The sequence below is a fragment of the Protopterus annectens genome, chromosome 5.part0, assembly GCF_019279795.1.
Source record: "Protopterus annectens isolate FY-2018-M chromosome 5.part0, PAN1.0, whole genome shotgun sequence".
NCBI classification, from domain to species: Eukaryota; Metazoa; Chordata; order Ceratodontiformes; family Protopteridae; genus Protopterus; species Protopterus annectens.
The window spans coordinates 505944355-505967944 of NC_056735.1; the positions used below are offsets into that span (position 1 = coordinate 505944355).

The 23590-nt window shown below is 37.1% G+C and overlaps 1 protein-coding gene across 18 annotated transcripts in view; it reads left to right on the top strand.

Moving 5' to 3' along the window:
* The window catches only part of ROBO2 (roundabout guidance receptor 2), a 1870921-nt gene that overhangs the window by 157262 nt on the left and 1690069 nt on the right, over nt 1-23590 (top strand). For all 18 annotated transcript variants that reach the window (XM_044072440.1, XM_044072432.1, XM_044072427.1 and 15 more), the window contains exon 2: nt 10980-11306. In XM_044072440.1, coding sequence (XP_043928375.1) covers nt 10980-11306 — 327 coding nt within the window. The remainder of the gene's footprint in view (nt 1-10979; nt 11307-23590) is intronic.

Here is a 23590-nt window from a genome sequence, read left to right on the forward strand (position 1 = left end):
TCTTATGTCTAAGCTAACTATACCATGTAATTAGAATCGAATACCAAACATGACACTGCTAAGGATATCATGTAATTACATGAAAAAAACATACTCCTGTGACATATACAACATTCCAAATAAAAGTATGCCATAGTGGGCTATCATACACAATTGTTTTAATGGTAGTTACTGGAGTAATACTTAATATTGATACTATAATGTTAATACAAATGGAAAATGCCACACGCAAACACCACACCAATGCCTGTGTAGCCATTTGCAAGTGGCCTTCATTCAAGCGTACTAAACGTATGTACAGATTAATCTGCAATCACTTAGTCTGCTTTATTTGGTATCATTGCATCAATGCACATTGTCATAAAAAATAAGCAAAGAATATTTCAACAGATAAATGTTAGCTCCTAAACGTGCATGATCTTCTGGTTGTAATAGACATTAAATATTACTCTTGCTCTGTGTAGTTGCACTGTTGCTGGTTAGTCAGTAGAAAATGTGCAAAGTTTGTATGGCGTGAATCTGTAACAAAAAAAGGAAAACATAAGTTTGCTTTATTTCTTGACTATGTCACAGAACTATATTTCTATTACTAATAAATCTGAACATGAATTTTAAATGAAATGCTACAAAAATGCATATTTTCAAATAGCTATAATCACATGGTATGTTTGCTGTCCAAAGATACACAACTTCTGTTTCAAAATATGACCTACCAATAAAACTCTAGGATCTTCACTGCTCAAGAAACTGTCAAGAGTTCAGATTTCACTCACTCTTCACTGTTGATTATTTTATCAGACAGTTGTGCTTTGAGAATATTATGTTCAGACATTTTTACATAAAGTTGCAAACTGCTTGTGGTATGTATTACTACTCACACATGCAACAGTGTAACATTTTCTTTTTGACATTAAATTTTGCTTCATGAATTTAAGGAATTTTCAAATGCATAAACAAATTTATGCTTGAAGCTTGAAAAAAAAAAAAAAAAATATATATATATATATATATATATATATATATATATATATATTTGTGACGCACTTTCCCTGCTTTTTTTGCAACAAGGTATGTTTTTTTGAAAACCACAAATTTGGTCTCTTCACGGTCCCCAGGTAATCATACTCAATAACGTCAGTACAGAAATTAAGAACAGTTATATATGATGTAATACCAGTGACGATGAACGTTGCTAGTCGCTTTTAAACATATAAAGCAATTTTTGCATGGAGTCAAGCTCCTTATCTAACTTCAGATTCATTGTATCTTGTAAAGGAAAGACTACCCAAGACACAGCAGTTCCAGAATTACTATACATGTTCCCCTGATTACATTTAATTCTTAAAGTTCCAAGGATCACACTTATGGTTATCAAACACGTAATGCCACTCCCTTCATAACTATCTTGACCTGAAAAAGCTCCTAAAAGCATCATATAGTGCACCTTGAATGTACTGATCTGCAGGCTTTAGATTATAAATGGAGATTTGTCTGAAATGTTATGTGGAGAAAAGCCCTAATATTTCCTTTTTTGTATAATCACATCTGTTGTAGCCATTACTCAGAGGTAATAAAAATGCTTAATTTTTACAAAGACACACACACACACACACACACACACACACACACACACACACACATACATACACACAGACACACACGCACATATGTACATGTATATGTAGAAACATGCATTTATATAGGTCTCTATCACTTTACTGAATGGCTATTCAGCGAATAGCCATTCGTTGAACCCCTACTTGTCGAAGGCACTATTTATCAAATGGCAAATTTTAACCTGGGCAAATCAGCGAAGTGATTGGTGAAATATTTTAGCAGTATTTCACTTCAGGCTATGTGTCTGTGGATATCAGAGGATTTCCTACAGTTGGCCTGGTTTGATCATAAGAGAAAATCCTGCGTGATCAAACAAAGCCAGCTATGGGTAAATCCTGTGATACTCACACATAGGAATGGATTATTGCTATTATACAATGACATTTTGTAAGAAAGAAGTTGCTTATCTTTTTTTAAATGCATTGTATATCGACACACCTGTTTTTCCATGTTCTGCTACATATATGGATGTACCGCACATGTTATGATATGTACGTCCCCTTGCTTGCACAGTATTTCACTGCAGTGCAAAGCAGGCAACACAGAGAAGAAGAAATTCCCATAGTGGTTTGTCTGTCTCTCTTCCTCTGTGTCTTTTTTTCTCTCTGAAGAGTTGAATGTATGAAACTGTAATATCTGCCATTACTGAATAACAGAAATTAACTGCGGTGGTGGTGCTGCGGTAGCGTTGTCGCCTCACAGTTAGACGTTGCCCGTTCGATTCTCAGTTAAAGCGTCTACTGTGTGACGACATGCGTGAATGGGCGTTCCTTCGTTGAAGGTTGTGCGTTAGGCCCGGCAAGCCAGCATGTAAAACTCTACTGCCAATCATTAGCTGACTGGAGTTCCGCTGTGGCGACCCCTAACCGGGAAAAGCCGAAAGACACACACACACTGAATAACAGAAATTGCCAAAAATATAAAATCTTACACAGGAATGGTCAAAACTATGAGGAAAATAAGAGATGTTCTATCAGTTTCATGGCAGTTCTGACATTGGTCACACCTCTCAGCTGTCCAGATTTTTACAAAATATCCTTATTTTTGTCACATTTGTTAAAGATAGGGTAGTGGAGCATATACAAATAGAAAATGTGTCTACTCAACAAGAAAACAGCAGTCAGTCTGTTTTTTTATTTCTATATGCTCAGTTTACAGTGAGCATGCTGATTTGCTGTCCAATCAGTCTGCAGGCTTCTGAATATTAATGTCCCTTTATTACAAGTAAATACTAGGTTATCTGTCTGCAGACTATTATGCGTGTAGCCAATAACCAGAGGTCAGAATCAAACCCTGTACCTTATATCTGTACGGTAAAAGATCTTAACCATTGTGCCAATCCTTTGACTATCTGTTAAGCTGAGGGTGTAGACACAATGACAAAGCATTTATAAATTCATAGAACCTGTCATCTGACAGGAAAATTTGGAAAATGTCTTCTCATTCAGCACAGACAATTGTGCAGTAGTAGCTGATGTCACAGTTAGCTAGAAATCCTGTGCATAAATTTGTCTATGTAAACAGATTTACTAGTGTATTATTTTAAAGGCTTGCAAATCATTGTTTTTTTTTCCAACAGTAAGGAAGAGGGATGGTGAAAGAGCTAGTATACTATTATATTGCAAGGCTATTCTCAACACATAATGACCCTTTACTGCACTGAGATTTACATATCATTTGAAAGGTGTGGGCAACAGGCCATCATTCACCTGACAACACTTGTTGTCTTTTTAAAAGTCACTCCTTTTCCCCAGAATGCCAGAAGTGTTCATTAATTGTTACAAATAGTCTAGACCTTGTAATGATAATGCTATATAATTATTTTCCTGCGTGACATTCAGAAGTTGCAGAATTAAGAAAAAAGCAAGTAGACTAGTTATGTGTACTATCATTTATAGTTTTAGAAATTGTACTGAATTTAAAAAAGAAAGGCAAAAAAGAAATGCTTAGATATTAGAAGCCATATATCTTGAGATGCCTACAATATTGTCAAACAAGACTTCGTAAAATGTTGCTTGATTGCAAGTACTAGTTGAAAGAAAGTTGCTAAAGCACACAGTTGGAATAAAAGCTACGTTTTTTCATTACATGTCAAGTCCCATCCTGCAAACCCCAGTATGTCAGGCTGCCCAATCCTAGACACACACACACACACACACACAGTACACATGCATGTGCACACACACACACACACACACACACACACACACACACACACACTAAATTCAAGGTTGAAGCACCTTGAGTTACAGACAGTTTAGGAACTTAAGTCTGCAGATCTTCCCTTTCCCTGATGGCTAAAAAGAATTTTCAGCTTTTGCACTGCAGAAGTGGCAATCATCAGATACCACTTAAAAGGGTCAGCATAATTTGCTTTATACTTTCAAAATGAATTAATGCCAGCTGAATAAATTATTGGGCTCTGCTGTGAAATACTGACTTCTTGAAAGTTGATGTCCTTTAAAAAAAAAAATGAAATTCCAAAGGACAAAAAAATCTTTTTTTTTTTTTTGGTTTTTTTTTTTTTTGTTTGCAGGGTGGCTTGCCCCCTGCAGCCCCAACATACCTTTCAGCTGCCCAGACTTTTGCAGAATGTCCAGATTTTTGCCTCATATTTTTGGTCTTTTCCTTATAAAATTTCTGGTTTCCTGGCAAATCACTGGGATGATGTTGGGATTGAAGTCACCAAATAATGACATATATTTGATTTTTTAAAATTCCATATCTTTGAGAAAATGCATGCTAAAGCAAAAATATTCTAGCAACTTTCTTGAGTTTATAAGAGCAATATTTAAAATCTGTCCCTACTTTTGGGCCTTTGCCCCCCCCCCCCCTTTGTCAGGCTTTGTCCAGAGTTCTTGTGCCAAGAGGATGAGAGGTGTAACCCCCAGACATATATATATATATATATATATATATATATATATATATATATATACCAACTCTGTGATCACACTAACTCAAATAAGTGGAAAATTCACAAGTGAATCATTGCCAACGCACACTTAAAAACTACACCAACAATGACTTCCTGTTGGAAACAATGTTTGGTATTATGGCATTTGTAATAAGATCATAGGACCATAGAGGCCCGTATAAGCCTAGCCAAGAGTTAGCCCATGTTTAGACAAATCAGCACCCGATGCCCCTGTCCAGCAGGGACACAGGTAGAATCCCAGGGATCTATTTTTTTATTTCTCATCCAGTTATGCAGGTTGTGCTTAAAAATGGGTAAAGAGGTTCTGTTTTATTTACACATGTTACTGATGCTTGAGTGATTTCACCTTGAGCATGTGTAGGTAATATTAAAAAATAGGTGCCTTTTTCCATCAGTTATTTAATAGTGTATGTGTAACTTGCTCTTAAGTCCTATACCAGTAAGGCATATTCATTTTTGTGTTTGTATGTTATGTCACAGATATACCAGTAGCAGGAAATTGAGTTAGGATAATATATCTGTTTTATGCAAAGTCTCTGAAGAAGGCAGTCAATCTGTTTTCCAGCTAAAGAGAACAAAGGATGCTCTTAGTTTTTGTTAAACTCTATAGGATAATTTAATAGGTATCTGAAAAGTAAAAGTAAAAAAGAAAAATGTTTACACCTACTTATCACAGGTTGCATGAATTCATGCAACCTGTGCTAAATAGGTTGCATGAATACATGTCACTTGTTCCACTAGCTTCATGGATAAACATTTATATCATTTTCTGCAGTTAAATATGTGCGACAAACATTTGTAATGCCCTTGTTCCTCTATCATCTGCCTTTACATTTAACAACTCCTGTGCAGATACTATGCCTGTCACTCTCTCAGTAAAAGAGAATGAAAGAGGGAAAGAGCTGGTGAGCACAGAAGAGCAAAGTGTGTGGCTAACTAGCTGGATATCTAAGGTGACTTCCAAGCCAAGTTGACTGCACAGCCAGTGAAATCGCAGCATTATGGGAAGAGAATTGCTGTAAGGGCCAATTTCAGTAGATATGTTATTTAAAAATGTATGAAAGTAACACCAAGGGTCTTCTGCTGTCATGTTCTCTGAGTTGCCTGGGCATTGTGATTCTCAATATAAGTGGTAATTGAAAATACAGTGGCAAAAACTTTCGGTCACAATTCAATTTATTATCTAAATATGCCTCAGTTAAAAGGAAATATTAAGGCAGCTCAACTGTAATTCTTAACATAACCTCCATTGTTGTTGTTTATTAAAAGAACATCTGTTTTAATTTTCATGCCATATTGTTCCAGAATCACAGATAAGCTCTTTCCCCGAACTGGAAGCATTTAGTTTGTATTTAACTTGCGTTATATTATCATATTAGTATACGGTTATGGTGAGCAAGAAACTGTGGTCACATCCACAAAGGTCAGTCATTTGTTGGCAGTGGAATGTGGTGTTAGCAGTGCCAACATTGTCCTTTCGTCTGATACCATGTTAGATGTGTGTTTAGTGTGTTTTGAAGTGAGCTCCCCTTTCTACACAGGGCACCTCAACTCTCCATTCATCCAAGCTGTTTTGCTGAAGAATGAATTTATAAACGCATAGGGCATAGGACATGGAGACTGCCATTACCAAATCAGTGACAAGAAATATACTTTTTGAAAAATTTAAAACTGCCACCACAGTTTGCTTTACAGATTCATAATGAATTAATACTACCTGCGTATTTTCTTGGGCTCTGTTGTGAGACATTGACTTCAGAAAGTCTGCATTCTTTAAATACGAGAAGAAAATAGCCAGAAGTCAAAAGGGCAAAAAGCATGTTGTTTTTTGCAAGGAGGCTTGATGCCCCGTACCCCCAAACTTATATATACTAACTTCATGATCACAACAACTCAAAGAAGGGACAATCATCTCACAGCAAGTGATAAGGGTATACACTTTTTGGAAATGGACACTAGTAAAAGAGATGACTTTTCTTATTTATTTATTAATTTTTTTTATGTTTTATGAACGGGAAACTGGGCCACTTGAAAAAGCATAGAATCAATGTATTCAGCTGTTTGAATGCTGTCAGTGTTGAAAGGATGAATCTTGTAGTCATGTGGACTATACATAAAACAGGTGTTCCTGTTCACTACATCACAAAGGTGAATACAAACTGTTTCACACATTTTCATAGGCATTGTTCCACACTTTTTGTCTTTGTAAAGCTATTTCTTTTAACTCAGAGGTAATGTGATTAAGTATTCTAACTCATAGGTAAGAATGATAAAACCATGCTCCAGATAAATCACTTGAAAACTGACATGAGCCCTCTTTGCTGTTTACTGCAGTATCGTGTTAGCTGTTGACGTCCTTCATTATATGTATGCAGTTTTTGTAATTTTAATTAAATGTCGCCACTGTCATAGATTAAAAAGAAAGTGGATATTATTTGAAGAGCACAAAGAAAACTGCAGAAATAGCAGGAAAATTTGAATGTGTTTGCAATTTTCCAGTGGGCATGGTCCTGTTGTGAGGTAACCATTTGAAATGTAGGGACCTCTAGAGTGAGTCCTGAAATACAGAGACCGAATGGCCAAAAGGACAGACTTACATATATTAAGTTCAATTTGCCATTTCTCAGAATATTCACTTTTCTCCGAGATACGGCAGTCTCACAGTTAGTGTATATAAGCTTGTGGGGTGTGGGGGTGCATGAATGGCTCACTCCCACTGTCAAAAGAAGCTTTAAGGAGAAGACTGATCCTCAAGATTTGCTCTTCTCCTATGTTTTTGGTCATTTTTTTGGCATGTTGTCATATGACATTTCAGCTCCAACATTTCAATAAGGAGCCATCATGTAATACATAAAATATACCATTAAGAGCAAAGAAAGCAATTTTGTAGTAATAAAGGGTGCAATTCTGCACTGTTTGGCAGTTCTCTTGAAGCAATCAAATGGAATACTGTACATGCCTTCATAAAATACAACATAGGTGCATATTTCTTGGCTAGGGCAGGTTTTTTCATGGCTTTTGTGAGGGCTATCATTATTGTGTACTGTCTGTGGCTATGATAAGTCTGTCTTGGAGTCTACCCAGGTGTTATGATTAATTTACTGTTACAGTAAAAGTTCTTGAAGAAGATAGTAGTTATTCTTAATAAAAGAAAACTTCATTACCACTACCCAGCATGGTTTTCACGCTTATCACAGTACTAGTACTGCTGTCATCTCTTTTCTTAACTCCATCTGTCTTGCAAGAGATAACAATAAACTTGTGTCCTGCCTCTTCGTAGGCCTTTGTAAAGCCTTTGACACTGTCTCCCACTCTATCCTCCTCTCTAAATTAGCCCAACTCAACGTATCTTCTTATACTATCTCTTGGTTCAACAGCTACCTCACAGATAGGATGCAATCTGTCAAATGGCTCTTTACTTTCTCCCCCTTTCTCCCGATTAATATGGGTGTCCCTCAAGGTCCCCTTCTTTTTAACATCTTTACTAACCAACTATATCAGTCTTATATCAATCTTGGCCCCAGTCCACCCTTGTTCACTATGCTGATGACTCCACTACCATCTCTGTTGCTGATAACCCTTCAGACATACCAAATGTGGGGCCTTAGGCTTTTCCCGGTTAGGGGTCGCCACAGTGGAACTCCGGTCCGCTTATGATTGGCAGTAAATTTTTACATGCCTAGTTGCCGGCCCTGACGCACAACCTTCAATGAAGGTACGCCCATTCACGCATGTCTCCACACAGAAGACGATCTAGCTGAGAATCGAACAGGACAACGTCTTACTGTGAGGTGACAATGCTCCCGCACTAAATACTACTCAAATATCTTTTAATCTTACTGAAACCTGGCTATCTAATAATAAACTCATTCTTAACCCAAAAAAGACTAAGCTTCTACTTTTCCTTCCAAAATCACTCTACCACCTGAAATCTTCATTCATGTTATTCTCACTAAATAACATTCTCATTACCCCTGAAATCCATACTAAGCTCCTTGGTGTATTAATAGACAATCAGCTAAAATTTGATTTACATGTACATCATTGTATTAAGAAAACACACCACAAGCTTGGTTTATTGTATAGAAATAAACGGTTAATCCCCCCTCACTCTAGAATTACACTCGCCCACACCTACCTCCTTCCTAATCTCTTTTATGGCTCACAAATCCTAACCAATCTGCAGTCTTCCCTCCTCTCCAAATTGGAATCTACCTACAATAAAGTAGCCAGATTTGCCACTAACACTAACATGTCTTTTAAATCTCAACATTGCCTAACTCTGAGGTCACTTGATTGGCTAGAATTTTCTAACCGACTATTATTCTCTCAACTTCTCGTTATTCATTCTATCCTGAACAAACCTTCCACTTGCCCTAGTATCTCCGTTCGTATATCTCCCTTTACACCCCCTCTCAATCTCTCAGAATCTTTTGTCAACACCTTCTAGAAATCTACAAATCTGAAAAAATCAATTGGTCAGTATCATTTTAGCTCCTCTATTGCCTTACAATGGAACAAACTCCCATTACCCTTATCTCTAATGTTTATGAATTTAAGAAAACACTTAAATTACGCCTAAATAGTTTCTGGTCTTGTCTCTGTAATCATCCAGCCTGAACCCCTTCCTTAATGAGGTCTTCTTCTTTCTGCTATACTCGTCAATTCTCTGTTCCTTCTTCTTCCTTATCTGTTCCACTGTCATTCTTTCTTCAAGTGCTTTTCTTACTCTTACTTCTTTTTACATTATATTTTTCTTGTAAAATTCTTCTTTTTCTTACCTTGTCTTTTTATTGCAGACTTTTGTCATGAGATGTAATATTTTATCCTTACTAATGTTATATTGTAATATTCTTGTAAATACGTTTATGTATTTGTACTGTTACATCTTTTGCTTATAATTTAACTGGAGGTTTTCTCCCCAGGCATCCACTAAAAAAGGACTATGCCAGTTGGACCACCCTAGTAAACAAATGGCAAATAAATAAATAATAATAAATAAATACGTACCATAGCGGTATATCTTTAATGAAGGTCTATGTAACAGTAGTGCTATACATATATAGTAGTGTCCTTAATGTTTGTTTGTGTCTTTTGGCTTTTCCCGGTTAGGGGTCGCCACAGCGGAACTCCGGTCTGTTAATGATTGGCAGTTGCTTTTTACGTACCGGCTTGCCAGGCCTGACACACAGCCTTCAATGAAGGTACGCCCATTCATGCATGTCTCCACGCAGAAGACGCTCTAGCTGAGAATCGAACCAGACAGCGTCTTACTGTGAGGCAACAATGCTACCGCAGCACCACCACCGCGGGTATAGTAGTGCCCTTAATGTGAGTTTAATTAATTATAATGTTTTATTGGGATTTTGCAAATGTGTAATATCCCTTCACTGAGTAACAGTGGAACTTCCCAGTAAATCTGCAGTGTTACAATACTGTTGTAGTAGTGCCAGAGTCCTTTCTATCATACTGCTATGGTAATTGCATGCACACCTATATTGCAGTGTTGTGAAAAAGGCCATATTCCTTTTTATATCACTACTGTTAGCTGATATTTTATTGGGTTGCAATGATAGCATGGAGTGCAGTATTCTATGGAGTAATTTTAGGGTTTGAATCGAAGCAAATATTTGTGTTAATGCTTTATGAACTTTTAGTTATATTATTAAATTATGAGTGCCTAGTGTTAGTGTGTGTGTGTCTTTCTGTCTCTGGATGTTTGTGTGGTTCTACCATTATCTCAGTTTTGCTTGCTTTTCTGAAAAGATCTATATTCTTAACTAATGCCTTTTGCTTTGCTGTACAACATTTTTCTGACTTGCCATTTGCTTTTACTGAAAGAAAACTCTGATTAAAAACAGGTAAAATCATTTGCTTGTAAGTTGCTCTTGCACATGAAATCTATGACATTCTAGAGCACGTAGTAACTTAAATTAGTTTTGTTATTAAATTTAGGTGCCACTGTTTTTAACTGTATATTGTCATGAGTGTGATAATGAAGTTAATACATTCGCTGAGTATTATGTAACAAAAGTCCTGAGTCACATGTATTTTGAAAAAGTAAGTGGGTCTTTAGAAACGTATCAAGAAAATTGTCTTGCAGTGAGTTATGATAGGCTCAGCAAATATAGGTTTCACACAATGTCTACACAAGGATTGTCAGAAAGTTGTATCTGAAATGTTTTCAAAACACAGGTCATGAGTGAGGGCTGTCATTTTCATGGTTTCTTCTGAATCAGAGTAAAACATTTAGTTGGCATATTCCTTTTTTTTGGAAACAGTTAAGTCAGAACTCCATAAAGAGGAAGATGATAGGCATAATTTAGGCAATGTACAATGTCTTCTTTTTCACATCAGCATGAAACAAACTACTGTTTTCTAGCCACTAAACTGAAGCATAATTCTTTTTATTTATTCCTCTCAGGATCACGCCTTCGGCAGGAGGACTTTGCACCTCGAATAATTGAACACCCCTCAGATGTAATTGTCTCCAAAGGAGAACCAACAACCTTGAACTGCAAAGCTGAAGGAAGACCAACTCCCACAATTGAGTGGTACAAGGATGGTGAACGAGTGGAGACTGATAAGGATGACCCTCGCTCCCACAGAATGCTATTACCCAGTGGTTCTTTGTTTTTCTTGCGAATTGTACATGGTCGAAAAAGTAAACCAGATGAGGGCAGCTACATCTGTGTTGCCAGGAACTATCTTGGGGAAGCTGTAAGCCATAACGCATCGCTAGAAGTAGCATGTAAGTTAGACAGATACATTTTTTACTGAAAGTCATGAAACTATATTAATCTGCATACACTACTCTGGGAATATTGGGCTAATCTAGCAACTTTTCCCATTCACCTGCTAATTACAAGTCACTCTTTCATCTTTGTTTTTTATTCTAGTTATTATTGCCTTAGCATTTTGGTAAAATCTTTTGCATACCAAAAGCTCCTTTTGTGAACGTCCCTTTGGAAGCAGTTTGCCAAATGTATTATAAAGATGTTGGAAAACCTGAAAAGGACATATCACAAAAACCTGAAAAGAAGTTATTTTAATTAAAAGGGAGAAGAATGTTTGAAGAAAGATCCTTTACTTTGTGGGTTGCTTATAAACTTGCATGTAGCATTGTGTATCTATAAAATTTCATTTTTAAAAAGTTTTATATGGTAGTAAGGCTTTCAACATTGTTGATAGTTGTTCCTGTATTGTTCTGAAAATACATCTTACTAGATGGAACTAACTGCAGGGGAAATTCCCTTTAAGTATAGCAACTGGGGATGTGATTATAGCATAAAAGGGACCTAACGTTTGCATGTACATATTTGATGAAAGTTAAGTTTACAAAGAGAATCATTTAAGGCCTGCTTTTTCTGGAAATATATTAAGGCCTGTTATAATAAATACATAAATAAATAAATTAAGTGGTAATCTTGGAAACTACCTTGTTCACAATATTTTCTTCACTGTAAAATTAGTGTGTTGTAGAAAATAATATATTAAATCTAGATGTGTAGGTCCCCTTCACCCCAAAAGAAGTACAATTCTTTGCATGCAGATTGAGTTCATTCACAATTTTGGTCAATTTTTCCTTTGGGGTTTAGTCAGAAAGGACTTCAGAAGATTGCATTCAAAGTTCTCTAAATCAAGTTCATATTTTTTTAAATGGTTTATCTTCTGATAGTCTTTCATGGTATTTTTGGGGCATAAAGGCTTTCAATATTTGTTACAGATTCAAGTGTATATATACATATATATATATATATATATATATATACATGTACATATATATGTATATATATATATACATGTACATATATATGTATATATATATATATATATATATATATATATATATATATATATATATATATATATATATATACATACACACACACACATATATATATATATATATATATATATATATATATATATATATATTAGGTAAGAACAAAAACATATTTATGTAGCAAATCAGTATTGCAAAATTCAGAATGGTAGTATATAAAATAATAACTGATCACACAGATATTTGATGTGGGATTATTCAACATAAATAATGTGTTGGCAAAATATAAGACAATAACATTTGAAAACATAGAATACATGTATCCATTGATAATTTAAAGGTATGCAAAGGAACAGCATGCCCAAATTCTATCATCTAAATGCCCAAAATGTTATACAATTTCATGTTTGATATATTTCAAAAACTTTTTTCATGCATTGTGAAACTTCACCAGTTCTAAAGTTTCTAATTTCTTGTCAGGCCGTTTAGCCATGAGAAAAATAAAATAAAATGTAGTGTTATACACTTAAAAATAGTGCTAATTTTGCTTTGAAATAGCAAGCGACCCACTTTGCAAAGTTGAATTAATTTAGAAACTTGTTAAATGCTGAAAATAATTAAGGACATTAAACATTGATTGTTTCAAAAACTGTAATATTCACTATGCTCTTTATTTCATAAAAGTAACGGTGTAAACTTAGAAAATCTGAAATTGTTTTTTGAGATTTTGAGTTCAAACTTAAAGTACGTATTTAGAACAGCTACTATATGAAATAGCTTAGAAAGTGAAGGTGGAAGTAAAACAAAATAAATGTTAGGCACAGACAGACAGAGATACAAAGGGTTGAAGGAATCATATTCATCATTAAAATGAACACTTTTTTACTCAGAAAACAGAAGCAGGTGAAGATGAAGAGTAGAAGAAAGAGAGGGGACAAAGAACAGTACCCCAGTTTGAAAGGTCAAAATGAGAATAGCACACTGTTCAAAGAGGGAAGAATATATAGTTCATGAACTTTAAAGAACATTGCATATGCTACAGTTTAGTGTACTAATCTAGGTGATGAATGTTTAAGAACACCAAACATAAACTCCCAAAGTACCTTGCAAGGAAGCACAGTCTAATCTGTCATGGTTCAAATCAGAGCTGCTTGCATTTATTTGGAGTATTAGATATTTCACTCATGTTACAGACTTTAGAGGTCCCTCAACTCATTCCATTTTTTTCTGATGAAAGGATTAATTCAGAATCAATTTATTTAAACATCCCCCCGCTGCTAGTATCTACTGCCAGTTCCTTGGGTTTATATTATGACATTATTTGCCCACAACACCTTGCCAATGCTTTCTCTGCTGAAATATCTGATGTAGTGCATTCAAACACCAAGTCCTAGATCTCTACTGTTATACTGGTGAACTTCTTCTGGAGATTGTCATTAAAGTCCTACACAGCAGCAGCATATTCTACTCATTCCTAAGACAAGAATGCTGCTCCCTCTTTGGGTTTTCCTTGTCTGTCCATGTGCTTCTTAAGTGGTCTGATCTAACTCAATACTAGAGCATCTTTCTTGACCCGAGAGTTCAGAATATATGGCCCTAGGTCTAATGACAGGACTACAAAGTCAGTCATTGATAGGTGGCCCATGTTTCCGAGGCACTAAGCACATTAATGAACAACTTTGAGTGTGAATGTGGTATTCCCTACAGGCAATCCATGAATGGCACCAACAGACAATAATTATTCATCATTTGGGTTCTGACTGGGCAAGTTAACCTTCTAGGATGTTCTTATCCATGTATCTAATTCAGCCTTCATTTAAGTTTTGAAGTCTCTCAGAGGAACTCATACTGTTGCCACAGTATTCAGATAAATTTAATAGCTAATGGGTGCTTATACAAATATCAGACATTCAGTTTTCTAATGCTCACAGTTAAACTGGGATGAAGGTTTTTTCAACTGGCACAAACAGAACAAAGAAACAAACTAGACAACATTTAACTGTAGACTTGGGAATAACACCACACTTACCCAGGGCCTTCCTTTTGGTTTAGCTCCAGAGTAACAGAGGGACCCTTTCCAAACAAGATGTCTGTTTCTCAAACTAATGCTGTGAATAGTGGTAAGACCAACTATATCTAGCTAGTGCTTTTCAGCCTCCCACATATGATCTGGTGCATTCCCAGGCATTAAGGTGGCAATCCTTTTCCCAAGATTCATTATCATCTGTGGCAAGGATCTAGTTTTTGTAACCAGTCTCATTCCCCCTTTCATTTTGATGGGCAATTCACTAGATTGTCACCATTCCACGTGGGTCATGAACCTAGCTTGTATGCCATTCTTTGGATCAGCTGAGCTCATGTCGCAGTTGCTTGAGCATATCAGCTCAGATTTTACTGGTTTGTATCACTGTAGCTCAGATCACATATGATGAAGATGCTAATGCTTGTTTGTGTTTCTGTCATAAGTAGTTGATATCCAAGCATCCTGCAAAAACAGCAAAACAAACTATCTAAGATGCAATGACTTTGGAAAGAGAATAATAAAGTAAGGGTGGGGCACCGAGACACACAAGGAAGATGCAGTCAGGCTTTTCTCCTGCAGCTTCTCTCCTGCAAGAAATGCATACTTTTGTTTTTCATATTTGCTCATTTTTTTTCCAATCAACTCAAGGACATATCTTCCAATATACTCTTGAACTTGAACTCATAAGATATTGTTATTCCTTTTCAGGTATTTTTAATCTGAGGTTAGGAATTTTGAGTATTTTAGGAGCAGTAGAATTACTGAGCCCACACTGTGAGTGTAAGCAGCATTTTTGGACATATAGCTATAATTTGATCTTCCAACATCTGTGATCATTGTCCTCACATCTGGCTCCACAGTTGGGTCCTAGTATGTGGGCTTCAGACAAGGTTCTCTTAGTCTTTTAAAGAACAGATTTCTTTTGACTGGCCCAATTCTGTTTTTAATTAGTTTAAGAAAAGAGTGCCTTCTGTCTGATTTTTGACAGTATTTATAAAGAAAGAGGAATAACCAGCCTGTGCGTAAGCTCAGTAGTATCCCTTTGATGTCCTTTGTTTGCTCAGCTACTTGTATTTTTTATGATTTATAGCATCAAGCACGATAATTGGCGGTTACAAAGCTATGGCTCACCATTAGTAAATTAAAGCTTTACTGTCTGTTCTATAATACTGTTCTTTATTGCTTTAAGTGTCAATACTGTTATTATTTCTACAGGCATGTTATTAATAGGTTCATATGTGTGTACTAGGCTAATGGCCCTGGAGCCTTTACAAGCCTAGCCCATAGGATTACCCTGGCATCGTGCCACCCAACCTTAGTTCCCAGTGCCTCTGTTGAGTAGAGCCACTGGAGTGATCCCCGGGGTGAATTTTCTATTTCCCATCCACTCATCAAGATTTCTCTTCAAGAGGGTCAGTGAGGTTCTCTGTTTGACATGTATGGGAAGTCTATTCCATAGCATGGGCAGTCTCTGGGTTATGAACTTGTCCCTCCAGCACATTCTTTTGATTGTGGTAATGAGGTTCAGGTCTCTGGGATCATGTGGTGTGGAGGGATTGGGATTTCTTTAGATGTAGCATTTCTAACAGAGCTGGGTCAGACATGGCTTTATAAGTCAAGCAGAGATCGCCTCTAAGTAGGTGTTATGAGACAGAGAATAGTTGGAGTTTTTTGAGTCTGTCCATATAGGACAAGTGTTTAAGGCCTAGGATCCTCTTTGTGAGGTACTTTTGTGACCTCTCCAGTTGTGGCAGGTGTCTAGTGAGGTGCATGCCAAATGGGGCATTGTACTCGATGATTGGCCTAATGAGGGAGGAGTAGAGGTAGACAATGACCTCTTTCTTCCTGGATGCAAACCCCTTACTAATGAGATGTGCCACATAGAAGGACTTTCTGACCACAGTGGCAATGTGGTGGTCAAAAGAGAGGTTGCTGTCAACCTGTGTTCCCAGATCTCTTATAATGCCTCCTGTGTTTAGTGGACTACCATTGATGTGCTGATTCATGGGAAGTGTTTTTTTCCAAAGGGGATGACAACACATTTTATGGCATTGAGCTTAAGGCCATGGTTCTGACACCAGTCTTTGGTCTCAGTGAGGCCTTTCTGTAGGATGTCAACATCACATGGGGAGTTAATAATGGCTCCCAACTTGCACTCGTCTGTGAACTTTGTCAGTCAGAGTCCCTTCGTGTTGGTCTGGACTTCTGAGAAGTAGATACCAAACAGGAGAGGACCCAGGACCGATCCCTGTGGGACTCCACTCGTGACTGGTCTGCAGTCTGACTTGGAGTCAGATACTTTCACACTGTGGGTTCTATCTGTGAGCCAGTTTGCAAACCACCTAGTGATATAGAGATTGATGCCTAGCTTAGTGAGTTTTTCTATGATTCCTGAGTGGGGAATGGTATCAAAAGCCTTGGCCAGATCAAGGTAGGCTGTATGATTCACCTTGCCTTCATCCACAGTTCTGGTGACTGACTCAAAGAAGTCGACCAAGTTGAGCAGGCATGATCTACCCTTCACAAAACCAAAGTGTATGGGATCCAGAGTTTGGAGATTCCCTATATGCTTGTTTATTAGGTCCATGATGATGCATTCCATAGCTTTGCATATCAGACTTATCAGGCTAATGGGACAATAGTTCCCAGGGTCTATAGTCACTCCTGCTTTGTGGAGAGGGATGACTATATCATTGCGCCATTCAGTAGGGACAAAGCCTGAGGTGAGGCTTTGATTGAACAGGGCACACAGGTGAGGTGCCAGTTCACTCTGTAGTTCATGTAGAACACAGCCAGGGATATCATCAGGTCCCATTGAAGCTGTATTCTTGGCCTTGGACAGTGCTGTTTTAACCTGTGCAGCAGTAATACTGGGTGCCTGTCAATCTACTAGTATTATGATTTGTCCTTTGGGGGGAGAGGTGTAAAGTTGGCACTGAATCTGTCGGTCAGTATATTGGCAATATCTGTTATCTTGGTATAGGAGGTACTATTGTGCAGCAGCTCAGAGCAAATCTGGGTATTGCCATGAAGATTCTTTACATAACTATAGAAGGCCTTGTGGTTGTCTTTACTATCTGCTGCAATTCTGTTTTCATAGCTAGCTTTAGAGGATTTGATGAGGGATCTCAACCTTTTGTTGAGGCTGATAAGGGAGTCTTTCCAGTCCTGGGACTTCACCTTATTCCACATCAGTTTCCTCCTTCTGTTGTAGAGTTTGTTTATGGCAGGGGACCACCACATTGTCTTCCTTTTTTAGGAGGAGAGCAACTTGGTTTTGTTGGGTATGGCGAGATCCATGCAATTGTGTACGTGTTCGTACAGTGCATTGGTGTATGATTTTGCAGTCATGCAAATATTCTCCATTTGCATGGGTGCCATGAAGTTTGCCACCTCTGTTTTTAGGACCCCAAAGTTAGCTTTGGAGAAGTTTTTCATGGTGGTTACCTTTGTAGGGGGGTGTGGGGGATGTGGATTTCCAAAGTGATTAGTTTGTGGTCGGATCTAACCAAGGAGTATTTGACTATTGGTGTAGAGCAACGGTTGCCCATGTTAGTAATGACTAGGTCAAGGATGTTGCTACCTCTAGGGGGGGTAAGAACTAGCTGGTCCAGGGCATTGACATTAATGAATTCCAGGAAAGGTTGGACAAGTGTATTGGTACATGAGTAGTTTTCCCAGTTAATGGAGGGGTAGTTGAAGTCGCCCAGTATGAGAGTGTTGGGTTGGACCCTAATATTCTCCAGGGTGCTTAGGAATGTGGAGTGTGAGTCTTGGGACATGGTTGGGGACCTATAACAGGCTATGACCTGAATCGCTGTCTTACCCAATGTTATCTGCACCTGAAGTATCTCTGAAGCGTTATATTGGGCTACCAGTCTAGAGGTGTGCACATCTTTTATGAATATGGAAACTCCACTGCCTTTGGAGCTTCAGCCTGGTAGTGCAGGGTGCTTTCTGCTGCCTTGAACCAGGTCTCTGTTACAGCACAAATGTTAATGTTCTCCATTTTAAGGCATGCTTTGAGCGAGTGCATTTTGAGAATTAGACTTCTAGCGTTGAGCAGCATGATCCTCAGGTTGCATTTTTTGTAGCTGTTATGGTGTTAATTATGTCTTTGGAATACCGCCTAACAAAGGCACTATAGGGGTGGCAAGAGCCTTGGCCAGTATCTGGAAGCCCAGGGGTGACAGACGCAGGCCATCTCTGGCAAAGGATCGAGGTCTGTCATTCATGTCATCCTAGGCATTCAGATACTGGATCCCCCTTAGAATGACACCAGAAACTTAGCCAGTTGTTGAAACCAATCATTTTCTGCTTGTACTGTGGTATCATTCTGGATGATGGTAGGATGCTGCTCAGGGTTAGGGTCATACCCGCCTGGGCTACATAATCCGAGAGCTCCTCTACGTCTCTTTTCATGTAGTCCAGGGAGGTACATCTCATTCACAATCACATGTACAATGACAGAGTCATATCTGTGTCTGTTGTTGAGGAACCAGTTATTTATTCATTCATTGAGTATTTGCTTATCAGATAGGTGGGCTGATTTCTTGACCCTTTTCAACCACGGCCTGGGATCATGTAAAAACTAAAATAATAAACAAAGAAGTTACAGTTTTCAAACTGTGGCTGGAGCATAAAAGAAATAATATTCATTCAAAATTACAGTTTACAATTTCTGAAAAATAAGGTATAAATTCTGAAAGAAAAAGAGTAACTTCTTGGCATAAACACTAATAATTATTATGAGATAAACATTTAAAAATTCTTCAAGATTTGAAGGTAAACAATCAAGGAACTGAAACCAGTGCATTCAGTAGATCTGCAGTCATACAGGTGAGATAACTTGATTATCTCAAGAGAATGTTCATGTGTTTTTCCTGAAGAGATGTTCTTTCAGCGAGACTTTAAATGCTTTCACTCTTTGCTGATTTTTTACTTCATTCGGGAGAAGACTCCATGTTGCTGAACCTATACTGGAAAAGACTCCTCCACAGTTTTGAAGCAAATCATAGAGGTGTCTCTTTTCATTGTGGAAAAAATCAGACTGAAGCCTCACCCCTATATTGCCTCTACTTTCTCCCCTCTCTACCTTTTCTTTGCCCGTCTGGCCACATCTATGCCAGTTTTGTGACATAATCGCTACATCAGTAGGAGGCATGTCTTTTTTTTCAAGTTTTTTCCAATCCTTGGACTTACCCACATCACTTTAACAATGCTTTTATTATAAAAGTCAGTCTGAGGTAGTGTTTTCTGAACTACTGGATAATTGTTTTCATTTCTGAACAGTCTGAAGTAAAAAACAGACAGGTGTCAACCCTACCTTAATGTATTAACATTTATCAACCTGACTATTTCAATGTTAGCTTTGAGTTCTAAATTCTAGTTTGATCTTCAATGGTGGATAGTAACCAAGCTGGAGTACTTGGAATAGCAATGGACCAAGCAGAAGGGCTGCCCTATTTTTTACTGGAAGCTTCTTAAATCTTTTTATTACACCACAGTGGTGCATTTTGGGAATCTTCTAGTAGTATAAAGCTAAATACTTTGTTTTCAGTAGCTCAAAAGTATTTGAGTGTTGAAGGAAGAGGGAAGAGTCAGAAGCAAAAGATGATTTTGTAATCTGGGAAGAGGGACATTTTTGGCTGTAGCTGTGATGACTTGCTGTGTAAGAAGTTTAGAGGTCCTATAACATATCTTTAGGTCTTCAAGCTATATGCTATAAATGTTACGAGGTGATTTAGAGCAGACCAATGTATTTTTGCTCTGTGATACTGGGATTGTTATTGCCTTGATCATCTTTAATTTTAAGTGGTGGTAGAGTGGGATTTTTTTGAGATATGGCAAATAACATAACTTTATTTTACGTTGGATTGATTACTAGCCAGTTAGAAATGGCACATGTACATAAGAAAGAAAATATGGTTTGTTGGTTGGATTGTAGGTTGACATGAGTTATACTGGTCTCTGTAAATATTAAGCTGATATTCATCTGATTACATGACGGTATTAAGAGGGGGAAGTCAGCTGTGAGAAGAGGAGAGGGCCTGATACAAAGCCTTGCTGTGCACCACTGTGATACTTTTTTCCTGAGAAGGTGTTTTCTACATAGGCTTGCAAAGTTCAGTCCTTAAGGTATCTGTGGAACTAGTGAATGGTGTTGACACCAAAATTGAGCTTGGTAACAGTATTGTGATGTATGGTGTGATCAGGTGTGATTAACAGTTTCAAATATCCTTGTCATATGTCTGTAAACAAGTATGCAGTAAGAAACCCTTCATTAATATTACTAAGTATTGTATCAGTTGTCTTAACTCGGCCTGCCATGGTGTGAAAGACATTGTGAAATTCATGCTGATGATCACATAAAAATCTATAAATATTTATTTTAAATATTGCTTCTTAACTATTTAATGTTTCAATTATGAATATATTGCTGCATAGTAGTGATTTAAGTTAATAAATTAATTTCATTTTTGCAGTGATATTCACATTACAGTTTGATGTTTATTAATAATAAATGCTTTAATAAATGTGTTTTCATCAGAAGAAAGAGTACCAAAACTGCTATGTGGTATAATCATAACTTAGTTGTTATTTTTTTTCTTTTTATACTGCTGTGGTAATATTTTTTAATTAATGGTACTTCTTTGTGGTGCTGCGGTAGCGTTGTCGCCTCACAGTTAGACGTTGTCCGTTCGATTCTCAGATAGAGCGTCTTCTATGTTTTATTTATTTTATTTAACATTTGTTGACTGGGAAAGTCCGACTAGGTTCCACAGATCCTGTTTTCAGCGGAGGCCCGGGGAGAAATGTGGTGACATGTGTGAATGGGCGTTCCTTCATTGAAGGTTGTGCATTAGGCCCGGCAAGCCAGCACGTAAAAATCTACTGCCAATCATTAGCGGACTGGAGTTCCGCTGTGGCGACCCCTAACTGGGAAAAGCCGAAAGACACAACAATGGTACTTCTTTAAGAATGATTTCTTTTCTGCCAAGGCCTTCCCAGTAAAATGTCCGTTCCAGTAGTAGTATCAAAGTTAAAAATAAGAAAATAAATAAATGATTGCGTACATACATACATACACATATGTTGAACAAATAAATAAATAATGAGAATTCTTGTAGCTTCATGTTAAAATTGTTTTGAAATATCCAATTTCTGTTTTCCTTATTGTAAACTATGCAGTTGCATGATAACCGTTTGCTGCTCTTTCGTCTGCAGGTATCTTATAATACATACCGTAGTTTGGCACTGTACTGATAATTTCTTTTGCATTCATATATTACTTGTGTGAAACTTGCCTTGACTTTTATTTTTGACATTTTGTCCTTCTTTATTGGAGTGTAGGTTGAGAGGTACTCTATTGTGTTTGTCGTAATCCTGGTCTTCTTTAATTTTAGCGTACTTTATTTCACTCAACTGTTCAATTCTTTTTATGTTATTTCATTCTCTCTGGACCTTGTATCGGGCAGTCAGTATCAAGCTGCTTGCATACTTCTTTTTTTCAGTTTTAATTTTACTTCAAGGAAAATAACTTTGTCAAGCTCTAGAATTCTCATTTAGTAACTCCCAAAGCACAGACATAATAAGGCATATGCACACCCCCTGACAAACATTTTAATTTATATTATTTCAAGGAATCTTGACGGAAAGAGGTTGGAATGAGTTGAGCTGAGGTGTGATATCAGGGCTAACGCAATTTTTTTAGTCAAGATAGTTGAAGAGATAAGACACATTTTAAGTAGTAAAAGAAAGAAATCCTGTTTCTCTGATCTTGGTATTTAAATTGACAGTGAAACATCTAGGCTGTGGCAATCCTTGTGCTCAGCACAAAGTCTTTCTTTAATGCAGTTCAGGAAGTTTTTGGACAGCTACATTCTTTATTATGATTTACAGCATGAAACACATTACTAGCCATCCTGTTTACTTGATGTATTGGTTTATTCACAGGGAAAAAATGTCTGACAGATATGCAGAGTCCAATTAACACTGAAACAGGAAGTGCTGACAGAATGTTAATACAATTAATGTTCTGCCAAGAAAATATTAACAGCTGTCCTTTGGCCTCTGAATTGGATTGTATAGACAATTGGATTAGCTTAGCAGGGATACTGAAGTCATAGTGCCTTGTAACATAAACACGGACTCCAGAAATGACATATTATTAAAGTGATTTATGAAATACTGAAAGTTTTCTAATTAAGCTTGTTAAATATATACAAATAATGCCAAAATATATTGTACTCATCTTGCCTACTTGGATTTGAACAGAAACCAAGCTTAGAGTGAGGTGATCCATTTTTAAGCTTTGTACAGTATTGCTTTGATAAATATAGTGCACAATTGAAGAGCTCAGGTAGAAAATGTTTTTTGATGTTCAGTGCTGCTATTTTTTTTTTAAATTGTATTGCAGAAGCTAGTGTAGTTTGACATTCGTGCTATATTGAAAGCTGCTATAATCAGAGTAAGCATAACATTTGCTTCATTTACAACCTTGGGGGGAATGCTCTTGTAACAACACTATACCCATGCAGATTGCTATAGTCAAAGTCATCAGTATTGATTAATATAGGTGCCTTCACTTCAAGTGCCTTCAGTTTCTTTCTGAGATCTTCAACTCTTTGGCTGCAGTCTTTACTGCTTTTTTATCATTTTGTTATCCGGTTCAGCTATGAATGGCATGATTTCATTTAATTTTGAATATCAGATTGAATTTACCAACTGGATAAAATATTTAAGTGTCTTTTCAATTGGATTTAAGGTTGTAACAGGATATTTGATCACAATGCATATTTTTTAATTAAATAATAGCAAACCATATTTGGGTTTGAAATAAAGGGCCAGATTCCAAATGAGTTGTCAAAGTGCCTTACTCCTGTGTACGCATGCCCCAATATCAAAAGACACATTCTTGGTATAAGTGACTCATCTGGGTGTAAGGCCTGATTATAAATAGGCTTATAACTGTGACTTATACCAAAAGACATGCTGTCAGTGCAAGTTACTTACTGTAGTATAATACAGTGTAGTAAGTGAGATACACTGAGAGCAGGTCTTTTGATGTCAGGCCCAAAGTCTTGTTAACCAGTCAACAGAAGTAATAAGATTTATGACAGCGTAGATGGTTGTTGTTGTTGTCTTTTGGCTTTTCCCGGTTAGGGGTTGCCACAGCGGAACTCCGGTCCACTAATGATTGGCAGTAGATTTTCACGAATGCTGA